We start from the raw sequence: 13,473 nt of genomic DNA, 5'->3' as shown, positions 1-13,473 counted from the left end.
AGAACGACAACAGAATCATGCTGGTTACCCCCTGATATGACATTGCCACGTATGTACAGTTTGTACAAGGCTGAAGTAAGAGCATCCTGTGTCCCAATCAAAATATAATCAAATATTTTAATGCAGATTTTAACCTAAAACGGAAACCACTTCAGAAAAGACACCTGCAGTACCTGTGACACACTACATGCCCTGAAAATTCAACTACCAGTGATATAGAGAGAGATGAAATTAAAATAAAACATGAGGCTCATCTGAAATTAGTCGAAGAAGTAAGAGCTCAGTTCAAGGACGACTTACTAACGGCAAAAACTGTTGAATCAAAACAAACGCTGTCTTTTGATCTTCAAAAAACCCTACCATTACCTCGTCTGCCGACAAATGTCATTTACTATAAACGAACAAATCATGCTTTATAATCTGGGTATTCCATTCGGGAAAACTGGTAAAAGGTCAATTTTAATGTTTGGCTGGAGAATACTGCTGGCCGAGGTACTCAAGAGGTTGGCTCTTGTTTGAAGAGGCATATTTTGGAAAATTGTCCTGGGATTAAGGAATTGACCTTGTGGTCCGATTCATGTGGGGGGCAGAAACAGGAGCATAAAAATAGTTCTCCTCCTCAACATGTCCCTTAGCTTACACCCGACCTTGGAAAACATTGTCTTAAGGTACATGATTCCCAGGGCATTCTTAACCTTCCCAATGACGCAGAGTTTGGGGATGTCGAGTGCCACTTGAAGACACAACAGAGAATGTACACAGATTCAGATTACATAAGTTGTGATGGAGAATTGTAGGAGAAAGAACAAGTTTATTGTAACAAGAATGGAAAAAGAGGACTTCTTTAGCACATCAGATTTAGAAAAGAAAATAACAAACAGGAAAGAAGATGTAGATGGAATAAAAGTTGGATGCTTAAGTTCAGAGAAATTGAAATCTTTAAAGATAAACCTTTCTCAATATTTGTAAGGACAAGTCCTAGTGGACTGCAACAAGAAATTGATATAAAGAAAAAGAAGAAGGTAGGAGCTAATACGTGCTACTTGCGATTAGCAGAAAATTTACCACCACTCCTATGGCCCAATGGAAAAGGGATTTCATTGCCTAAGTTAAAAGATCTCAAGTCAATCATGAGTTTTAATCCCATCAGATGCGAAGGAATTTTACAAACAATTTTCCTCTGACACCAACGTACAAGATGATATTGATGGTTTCAATGCGAATCTGGATTTTGAACTAGAGGCTGAGGAAAAATATCAATTAAGTGAATATAGCATTATGTTCTAGTTTTTTTAATTTGTTCTACTATAAAAATAAATACTAGTGATGACGTATGAGAGATGAAAAGATCCAACTTTCATCAACGATGTGTAACTGATTGTTATAACGTTTTCCACACACTAAAAAAATAATACAAATAGATATTATGTAATTTTATTAGTAATAGATTTTTTAATAAAGTTATTTTTAAAATGAGGTGTATTTTTAAACCTTTAATTATTTAGATTAAACAAGATTGCAGGATAATAACAGACATTTGTATCAATTGGTTCCCTTGTGTTATAAAGCTCAAAATCATATTATTTGAATTTAAGCATAAGGGAACCAACCAACAATTTCCTTAATATATCAACCAATATTATATTTCTTGCTGTGGTATTTTATTTAACAACTTAATAAAGCCTTTAATATGTTTATTAAACACATCTGGAATATATTTCTTTGTTACTGGGAATGGGGACCCACGCTAAACTTTTAAACCTCTTTTTCTCAGTTAGACATCATTGTGGGTTGGTTCCATTATGCATACATACGTCCAGTTATTCTACTCTGAAATCATATTGTATTCTTTATGGCTAGAAATAAAATTACAAGTACAATGTCAAAGAAAATAAATTTGAAATGATCTAATTGGGAATATTATGTTCTAGTGAAATTAACTATAACTCAGTTTATTAAAAACATAGAATAAGTTAAAATAAAAAAGGAACATAAAATGTAAGAAAATAACAGCCTAATACCACTTTATAATGGGTTCTAAAACTTTAATGCTGTGGTGTATTTTAGAGTAGGCTAATATTTTACCCCAGTATACATGGGAGTTTAGCAGTCAATATGGTCTAATGAGGCGTATGCCGCGAGGTCTTCATGAATCTCGAACAGCCATGAATTGCTGTTATTTTATGCAAATATGCTAAATCTAGTAAAACAATGGTCTCATAGATATGTTGATGGCTCTGTTAGTATTTTATAATTTTGAAGTACAACTTGACCTAGTTAGTAGTATTGCTAAAGAGCGCTCAACTATCTTTTGAAGATTAGAATCTCTAAATGAGTTTGAGAAGCTGACTCCTGTCAAAATATCATACTTTAAATCTGTTTCAATTACAGAGTAATATATTACTTTTAGTATCAATCTACTCTGATAGTTAGCTTTTACTTGCAAGAGGAAAATGCTTGACGAAAACCGATGGCTGAGGGCATTAAGATATGATATTGCCACTTTAATCATTCAACAGTGATCATTTCTGAATATTTGAGCGATCAACTTTTGATCAATGTCATGATCAATTACTACTCGTATATACAGAGACTTTAGATGTTGTGATTAATAAAATTAAAATTAAAAAATAGTGTTTTTTAAAATAATTTTTACGTCCTTTAAATATTGGCAAATAGAAAATTGTTTACTTCCAGATCATTCAAATTTTTGGCTTTAGAATGATAGGGGAAAATCTTTGCATATATCACAGTCTTCATATAAAATCATTTTTCTGATGTCATTAATGGATATATTGGATATCAGGCTCATCACTAAAGCTTAAAGAGCTCCATGAGTGCATACAGTCCAGCCAGACTGATCACGTTATATAACTGGACAACCAATGTGGGGGACATCATATACTGTAGACCAATACACCACACACGTGTTAATGAAAATGCTTTCTGCAAGAGCATCAAGCACGGGTTCATCTCTATTCATGCTGTTAATTACAAGATTGATAAATCTACCAACTGTATGAAATCGACTTGATGATTTATCTCGTAAATCCAAATTGATTACACATTATAAGATTTTTTAGGAATAAAAAATAATTTCAATTATTGAAATACTGTATGGAGGAATACTAAATACAGGCCTTTAAGTAATGTGGTTTGTTTTTCACAACCCAAAAATAGGAGTATATGTTACTTTCAAGGTAAGACAGAAATCTGCCTTGTAAGAATAGTCTGTAATAAGCCTTGTAAAAAAGCATAAGCAATAAAGGAAGGTTCATTTTATCACTTTTTTTGACACTTAGGTAGTCTGTCACTCAAGAAGATAATTTTATATTTTAAAAGGGTTCTCAGAGACTTTGTCAAAGCCTCTAACTGTCAAAGTGACATGGGGAGATTTCTCAAAGTGATTGCTGAGAAGGCCATTTTTGTTGGCATTATCCAACACTCCTTAGAATATTTTATGTATAGTATAAGTTTGGTTAACTGTAAATCTTTGTTTTAGTCAACTGAGTCCCTCTAATTGAATAATAATTATTCAGAACACCACAAACCTTCAATTAATTTCCTAAAACTAACAATAGTTTATTTTTTCAAGAGTAATTTCAGCAATTGTAATATGTCCACAAATTGGTCTGATAATTTTATAAGCATCGTATAATTTCTGTCTAAGAAATTAAACACTTTTCAATATATTTCATATTAGAAATTTTGAGGACAAATTCATATTTCCTGTATTGTTCCTATTGTTGTAGAGTACATTTGAAATTCGTTATTACGATTAGTTTTTTATTTTCTTAATAATTAATTTGTCTTGTTCTTACTACATAGACTCTTTTAATGGCAGATAAAGTTAAACAGGTCTTCAATCAACTCGAGCAAATGAAACGACGAGGATTCTTTCAAATGATCAAAGTACAGTTTGTAAAGAAATAAAATAACATGGATGGGGAACAACACAATAATTAAAACTCTTTAGGAAGGAAATGAATTTGCCAAGTTTTCTTCAAATTTATTTTATATATAACAATCAATTTACAATCTTAACTGTAACCTAATAAAATAAAATACACATCCATAAAATATGATTCTTTTAAAATAACTACAATTAAAATGCTGTAAAAGCAGTTTTTTTTGTTGTTTTCCCTTAAAGTTGTATACAAAATAGATAGAGATTGAGAAAGTCGAAGAAGGAATTATTTTAATTTAAGCAACACATATTGCTGTACTTTCTGTCGAACTTAAGCGCTTTACAAAGTGAGAAAGGCAAGAAGAGGGAATGTGTTAAGTTATGTGAATGTAAGACTCGGAATTTTATATTAATACACATTTTATAACTTTAAGGTTTTTTGCTTCTTGAGAAAGACTACTGAATATCAGTTCTAAAAACATATAACAGATAAAGGTGAATAAAGTCCAAAACTATCTGAATACCATCAACTATAAATTTAAATTAATAAAAATGGTGAAAAGCAAGGCTTTTTTTAGATTAAAGGGAAAATCAACATTTACAAATATAAAAAAAATATGAAAAACAATGTTAACTGTTTTATTCAACTATTGTAAGAATAATTGCTTCATATTATTTTGAATTAAGAAAAAAGATTTATAATTGTTTAAATTTTACTTTCGAATAAACGTTTTCTACATATAACACAATTATGTCTATAACTACTTATGGGAAACAAAATATAATAAAAAAATACTCTTGGTTCATAACTAATATACACACACATTATACACTTAACCTAAATGCGGAATGTTTTCAAGTATATAAAGAAATCTGAACAAAAGGATTTGGATGAGAAAAATGGTTACACACAATACAACTTAAGAAGTAAGAGATTTACCATAGACCTAATAAGTAAACAAAATAAATAAACACTCTTAAAAGAGTTCATGTTATTTAAGACTGCATATTTTGCAGGATTACTGATCTTGTCTTTCTTATACATCACATTAGCTATATAATTAGGATATTTTAAAATCATAAGTAGGATAAATATAAATGGTGGTCTTAATTGGATTACGTGAGGGAGAGCTAGTGAGCCCAAAGATAAGTAGTACCGATCTGACCATGTAGCAAAAAATTAAAAAAATTATTTTTGTAGATTGTTAGGTGGATCATTATTCATTTTCAGGTCGTTTCCTGAATTCAAATGATTTGTTTCTTATTATCATATGTAGAATACATGACGATAATTAGAACTTCACCTGTTTTAATTAATAATGATTTTAAATTAAGGGCTTTTACAAAAAGTCCTGCTTCTCCTCTGTTCTCTATATTCATATTGTTTGCTTCATATAGAAAATTTTAGAAGAAACTAATCTTATTATAACAACTGTAATGAGACTTACAACATTGTTCTATTCGTCTATGAAGAGAAATATTAGACAAATTTATGTCCATAACATAGAGATGTAGTAGGAGGAGGGTTCAAATGTCTCTTATCATTCCTATAGTGGCAAATAAATTTTTATTTCAAAATCAAGCAGGCATGTAGAAGTGAAATCACTGTTAACAGCAATACCAAACATCTGCAAGTTTGACTCAATTCAGAATCATGTGTCTAGGATGGAGTAAAGAAGGTGTTATGTGTACAGCTATCACCTCTGTTGATTTGGATCCATGGCTCAGACCATGGTAGTTCACTTTTTCAATCTGAATATGTCAAGAGCTCTATTCTTGAAGCCAAATTTAAAGAACCATACAAGCCACGTTTTCATTTACAATGTTCAATATCAAGATTTGTTTGTGAAAATGATCACAAATCCAAAGATTGCACGATTTATTTGGGATTTGTTTTAGTTGGTTTTAAGATGAAAAATATGAAGGCAGGAGTGCTTTTTGAAGCAACTCCTAAGTAATTTTAGCCAAGAAGAAATGTGCAAAATTTTACATGACGTCGCCTCTTGAGGTCAGAGGTGTTTTATTAGTGTGATCTTATTAAATTTTAGTGTTAATTTTCATTCTTCATATGTTCATTTCCTCAATACCGTTCCTAGTTCCAATTAGACTCTATTCTAAATAATTTTTATTTCTGCAAATTCTTAGGATATATTAGTTCTAAATGGCTTATACACGTATAAACATGATTAGTGCTCTTGAGTTTGGCACAAAATCAGAAAATAAGATAATAGGAAATAAGAAAATAAAGGAAATAAGAGGGCTCTTGTTGATATAACTAAAAACCACTTAGCCATGCCACTTATGTTCCAGCTGTTCTACTAACAGTTTTTCCGCTTCTTCTGTTCTCTGCCTTCTTCATGAGTAATACCGGCTCCCACTAATATCATTGTTCCACCTCATGTGGATTTCCTAGTAGAACTCTTCTTTCTGGCTTCTAGGAACTTTTAGAGCTGAGTCTCTTCTTTTCACAATTATAATTAATGAAATTTTAATTTTGGAATTGTATTTACATTCTGATAGATTGCAATAAATGGGTTGTGTATAGTTAAATGTTCATTAGTCATGAGATAAACGAATAATAGTAGTTCTTTTTCGTTTACTTTTTCCATAAAAGATTTGAATTTGTGAAAGAGTTATTAAAGATATTTATCAAGTGTTCAGCAGAATAATATTGCAATTTTTCCCGTAATGCATAAGAGAGACAAAATGTAATTGTGTAAATGTAACTATAGTGTTGTTACTCTTAAAATAAATGTAATACTTTGAAATATTATTATATTACACTTCACGAGTTACTAAATCAAGATTTAGAATTAAATCAAATATCATAACAATACTTAATTTTTTTATTAAGGATAAGAAAACAACCATTATGAACTTTTATAGAAAGAGTGACTGGGACATTACAAATGTCATACGTCATATTGAAAACAATTCACTATAGTTGGATTTTGAATCCATAAATACTATAATTTACTAGATTTAACAATATTGCTATTCAATAGAAATGTTGCCTACAATTAACTGACCGTGGCATCATCCTTATTAGGTACACAATTAAAAAATATTTGTAAAAAAGCATTCAAAATTCAAGGTTTATCTTACAAACTAAACATTCCAACAAATCAACGTCTAAAATACTAAGAGAAAGGAATCATATTTTTAATAGTTAGGAGTATGAAGAGCAGGAATAGTTTAGTTTGTACACAAGTCTTCTTTTTACAAAACAATATTCTACTGTTCTATTTAATACTTAAGTATAAATACATTTAACAACTACAACGTTTCATTGGTAGGTAGGATAATCAATGAGGTAATCAATATATAAACTATATGGATGACATACAACAGGAGTGTAAACTTTAAAGCTATCAAATCATTGTAAGCGATCTAACCACGAGTAGGTGTAAGTACCATGTTCATGTTCAGTGTAGAAGCTCAGCAGTACGGTGCAAATATTTACATACAATTACAGCCTACCTATACAGTTCGCTAGCTATATTTACATAACTTACAGCACACTACAATAGTACAACAGTGAGCTGAGGGGATTTTGGTTTCACAGTCTAAAAAGTAAACAACTTGGTACTAATATAAAATAAGCCATTAAAGTTTTTTATAGCGGAAAAAATAGTTGTAGGATTCTCTTCTTCGAAATAAAAATCAAGCTTAACAAATAAAAAATAATTTGTGTATTGAATCAATCATTTATTTTTATTTTTGTTCTCTTAAGTACGGTATAAAACTATAGATTTTACAGAAAGCTACCACTTACGAGCAATTCCATAAATTTTTTTAATACTTTCACCAAACACGGACCCCAGAACCCGAAATCATCTGCTTGGGCTGTTCAACAGCTTATAACAGTTTAAAAGTTAATATATGATTATACAAAATATCGTAAAGTTGAAGTCAGTGGTCAATATAATTCTAAAATGATTCCAACTAAACTTACAATAATTACAATTTCAAGTAACTCATTAAAGATTATCTAATCTTTAATGAGTTAATGGTTGGTTACTTTCAAAATTCTATTAGTGTATGAACTGATGTAGAGGAAATGTACTTTAACAAAGTAAACAATTTTCTAAAATTTACAAAATCATACAATGAACACGTCAACCAATAGTAATAATACTAATAATATAGTAATAATTCCTGCATGAATTCAAATCCTTATAATTTGGAATTTTATAATGGTAGTCAAGCATGAAATCTTTTTTACAAATCTGTCAAAGAAAGGTGCCTTCCTCAAAAAGTAAAGATGTTTTGTTTTTGTTGTATTTATTCTTTTTGTATGCATCCCAATGTGGAGATCACTACGTATTTGGTAATTATAAGTTAACCCCTATTCCTCGTTTCAGGAAAAGTTCATTGACATCAAATTATTCATTAACAATCAGTTGATTTCCTGGTCAGATTTTTAAAAACATCTTATATTCACAGGTGTAGAAGCATTATACAAATGCAGTAGGTCTTTCTTACCATATTAAATAGTGCATAGTTTTTTTACTGATTATATGTACTTTTAAGTAGCATTGTTTTTTCATGCCAGATAAAGAAGAATATTAATACGTGAATTTTAATATTTTAAATACGTGTTTTATCAATATTATTACCTCAAGCACAACTGGCTCTTGAACAATCCGTAGGTCTTTGGAACTGAAGGAGCAAACTGCATTTTTTGTGAGTTAGTAAGCTTATCTTCACAACTATTCATAATATATAGTTCAACAAATTCAAGGTCCTAGCTTTTTTTTTTGGAAACTTAATTTTTATAATTATAATTAATAATTATTAAGAACATCAAGGACTAATTTGACATGAAATCACCGTCCTTTATTTGATTCAACAACAAAGCACAATTTAATAATTTATTATAAATCTTTGTTATTTTGAAGCCATTAACAATTTTGTTTTTAAAATGATCATTATAAAGTTGACTGGATAAAACACTATTTGTTGTTTAAACTGTGTTCTAGATTCAGATTTAATGTTTATGATAATCCTAATAGATCAGGATTTTCTTTGTTTTTATTGTAGTCGATTTTAGAGAAGAGAATGCTACAATTACAACATTTGTTCTATATAGGTTTATAGTAGGCACACAATGTTAACATTACAGAAAACTTTGTAAAAATAAACACCTGAAAATTCACACAGCTTAGAATCTTAAATTTAGCATGGGTTCTAGGTAAGTCTGAATTTTACAGGTAATGTACAATGTGAAGGGTTAGGTATTAGTACCTGCTATTTTGTACCCGTGTTATCATTGTGTCTTAACACTGACATTCCTATTCTTTATTGCTTTCAATTACTTGTAGTTGAGATGACTTATTGCTAAAACGCAATAGTGTACAAAAAAAACAAATTTACTGTAGTAGTGAAAACAAATGATGGTAAATAAAAGGAATGTACATACCAATAAAAAAATTCTGATTTGTTTGCAATTAATAATACTGTGTTCTTTATTAATGTTATCATAATTACATTGAACATGTCTATAGTTTAAATGTAATGCTGTTCAGCTGTATTCAATAAAATTCCAAATTCAATAAGATTACAATTAATTAAATATAATCTTATTAAATAATAGCGCAATTGTCAATCTTGAACAGACAGTATTTCACAAAACTGCAGCTAAACTGTGAATAAACACCAATAAAGTTTTTTTAAGATTTGAATTAAATTAATTCAATTTTATTATAATATGGATGGAAAAAGTGCAAAAATACCATAATATAAATGTAGTCCTTGTTGATATACGCAAAATTTACCAACAATGAACAGACAACCAGGATGAAAAAACTAATCTAAAAATTTAAACAGGAGTTATTCAGTTTAATTTTCTGAAAAAAGTTAACATTCTGTCAGGCTCAATCTAAATTTGTGTCACATCAGTGTATAAATGACAGTTGACTTTAAACTTATGTTTATTAAAAGACTGCCAATGATGTCTGGAGTTAATTTATTAATTGTTTAATTAAGTACATGGTATCTTTTCTTTAATGCAGAAAAAGTTAACATGTGTTTGAGTTGTCTTTATAATATTGTCTTGCAATATGACTGTGTCTTTTCTTCAATAGTTGTTTTATTTTGGTTTATATATTTTATGTGAAGTTTATAATTAAAAAAATTGAAACTTGTTAACAATAAAGATTTTATAATAAATTTGTTGCAAAAGGAGATACGATTTTAAATGGATGCAATATTATTTTGGTAACAGTAGCACCAACACTAACACACTCAGTGCAAGGGTTTCCATATGAATGGCAAAAGTACAATCGGAATAATGTACAGAAATATTAGGCTATGGGAGCAAGAGTTAGTATAGAAATTGAACTTTTCTGAACTATACAGTATTGTTGTAATTTATAATATCAGACCAAAGGTTGAATGTGCAATCTTGTGAAAGTAAATATAAACATGTAGTTTTTTTAGCTTTTTGTGAATAGTTTAACCAATAGCTTAATACAAACTAAAATTGATAAGATTTGTCAATTTAAAAATATAAGTGACAGCATTCTTGTTAAATATTTTGTTGAAACACTGGAATGTTAACTGAATTAAATAACAGAATGTAGTATCATTGTTCATTTGTACATAAATACATTACGAAGTATATGAAAAAGATATTTTTAATAGAAACTTTTTCTCACTAAAATAATACATCAATTTGCTTTGTGCATATACTGTCTATTGTACAAACACTTATTCAAAAAGCATCCTGTATTGTAAAATTTTACAAATTTTATAATTAAATATAAATGACAGAAATTACTTTAGCAATTATTTAATTATAAATAGTGTTTATTATTATTTTGTATCAATCATTGTACGAAAATCTTAACGATGCAATACTAATTTATTTTACACCCCTGGTTATTTATTGAAACTTTGTATTATGAGGAAAACTATTAAAATGTAAAAGCCCAACAAATTGAATGATTTAGTTATTATTGGTTGTGTATGTAATTAACACATATATTTCAATGGGTTTGCATTACAGTCTGTATTCTGTCTGTTTTCTATATGAGCCTTATGCATTTCTTAAAAAAAACAGTGTCATCGTTGGTTTCAACGAACTTTTGCGAAAATAGTTTTTTATACACGAGTATATGCGACAATGTATTACTTATGGCCATGTACTGATAGAATGGAAACACTACACAAAACAATGTCATTGAGGGATACAGAAGAATACAGGAATGTTCCATTACCGTATAGTAACAACATTTGGATTCTAACACAGGTACAAGCGACAATGATTGCGTGAAATCAACTTAACCATAACATTCACTTGGGATCAGCAGGTGTCATGGAACGGTAGCCTAAGCCTATTTAAATACTATGTGTCAGTCTTATTTCGTTCACCCATCTCGTGGAGATCACGCCATCTCCCATTCCATTTACATTGTTTATAGTTTTAACAGCAGAATTAGTTCAGTATATATTTATATATATATATATATTTACGTTAGGGTAATACACTTATACTGTACACTGACCAGATGAACAATACACTAGGTTGTGCAGGACATGTTTGCTTCAACAATTAAACAGGCACTTTTCAAAACGTAGACATCACTTTATGTACATTTGTGTGTTTGATGGTAAAATATGTACACTTTTAAGAGTTTTCAAAATTCACAATTGGTAATTGTTAAAATAATTCTGAAAAACAAGTTTACAAATCCTCAAAGCTTCAGCCTACAACTGAAAATAAATGTGCTTAATATTTCTTTCAACTTAACATTTTTAATTTCATATTTTTTATTTAATAATATATTTTATTTCTAATAAAATAAAATGGTAATACTTTAAAAAAGAATAACTAATTTAATATCATATACTTTTATAACATTTTATGTTATGAATCTTAATTTAGACTTAATATATGTTGCTAATTTCATAAGAGGATTTAGATGATTAAAAAAAGTGATTTGTGTATACGTTTTGTAGTTTAATATCTCTTTAGAAAGTTTTAATTACTATTTTCTTGAATAACTGTACTGTCAACTTTTTGTACTGATTCTCTAAATAGCTGTGTTGTTATGAATCTACTTATATTACTACTACTACAACACAATTTAGCACGTTTATAGTAAAGTTCTGATTTTTAGCTCTCAACCCTCTGAGAAATCTGTACGTGACCTGATGGACAATTAGAATAAAGTTTACTGTACATTGAAATTGTTGCCTGGAGTCCAGGGGTTTATGTGATAACACTTTACTAGCTAAAATAAAGAATGTAAACTCTGTGAAACCCAGGCTTCAGTATGGTGAAGATTATAATCGTGTTTAGTGTCCTATAAAAACGTTGCTTTGGATCCAGAGGGTGAAACTCTATTTTTTATTAATGTATAGGTCAAAATGAAAGAGTGCAATTCAATAATTTACCCTGAACACTGCAAATACGGTACTCCATTTAGTCCTTTACCCATTACAGCCTTCCATTAACAAATGTGTTAATGGAAAGGGTTATATGGTGAAAACTCGTGACTTTTAATATGCAGTGTTCTCATGCCAACGTATGGTCCTGATATTGTTTAATGGCTTCTATTAAAGATGGCACCGAAAGGGCAGAAAAGAATATTAATTTACGTTTTGATTTTACCATTCAGGTGACAACATGTACGTAAAGTGAGGTCAGTTATGAGAAGCACCATTCTCTACTCAAGCTTTAGTCTTAATTTTTGGTGCTTCTGCAAGATTGGCAGCACTGCGTCTGGTACCTCTGCATCCGACACATGTTCATGACTCTGACGTTCTCACAGTATTTGGATTGGTCCTTACACTCTCCCACTGCAACAAAGCATCTGATTGATTATTGAGTGAGGTACAAATTATATTTCAGAAATTAATTCAATTCGTTTACCGTCATTTGTGTACAGTTCTTACTTCAGTTGGACGGATAACAGGATATCAGTTGAATAATATGTATAACTTTGATCCTTCACAATATAAGATATTTGCAGTTACCTGCAGCTTTGCACACAATTTTGTAGGCTTTGCATGTGTTTATGAAAACTTCTTGTTTGTGTGATTATATTTCTGACGCCAATGTTGTGTTTCCCTTGTTTCCATGATCAACTAAATATGTCAAAGAGTGTATATTTATCCGGTCTCAGTATTTTTTTGTGCCATAGTTGATTTTGCCTTGTTTACCCAATCAAGACCAATGCGTGACTACATTACTAATGCACATGTAATAAAGAAATTTTGATTAAATTTGAATTGATAGAGATGTTTCAAAGAGTTGGGATACCTGCATTATTAAGTTACTTTTGGACAAAGTGGATAAAAATAAGTAGTTTGGAGATAAAATTAGTGTTATAGGAATTGATTTTGATTTATTTGGTTGGTTATTTTCTTGTTTATAGCCTACAACTATTAATGATCTTGTAGGATTCTAAACATTCTTAAAATGTGTTCACCATTTTAGTGCTTGTAAACCTTATTCTTTAAATGAAAATCTCAATAAATTGACTCATAATAATTGTATTTGTATATGAATAGTAGTTAGCTCTGAAAAAGAAAATTGAAATATGAATATTATAAACATC

The 13,473-nt window shown here is 29.6% G+C and overlaps 1 protein-coding gene across 1 annotated transcript in view; it reads right to left on the bottom strand.

Moving 5' to 3' along the window:
• Positions 1-3,971: 3,971 nt before the first annotated feature.
• The window catches only part of LOC124355932 (protein madd-4-like), a 182,746-nt gene continuing 173,244 nt past the window's right edge, over positions 3,972-13,473 (bottom strand). Inside the window, exon 24 of the mRNA XM_046807084.1 lies at positions 3,972-12,712. Coding sequence (XP_046663040.1) covers positions 12,597-12,712 — 116 coding nt within the window. The 3' untranslated portion in view covers positions 3,972-12,596. The remainder of the gene's footprint in view (positions 12,713-13,473) is intronic.

This window comes from Homalodisca vitripennis, chromosome 2 (genome assembly GCF_021130785.1).
Source record: "Homalodisca vitripennis isolate AUS2020 chromosome 2, UT_GWSS_2.1, whole genome shotgun sequence".
Taxonomy (NCBI): Eukaryota; Metazoa; Arthropoda; class Insecta; order Hemiptera; family Cicadellidae; genus Homalodisca; species Homalodisca vitripennis.
This window is presented reverse-complemented; position numbering and strand designations above follow the sequence as displayed.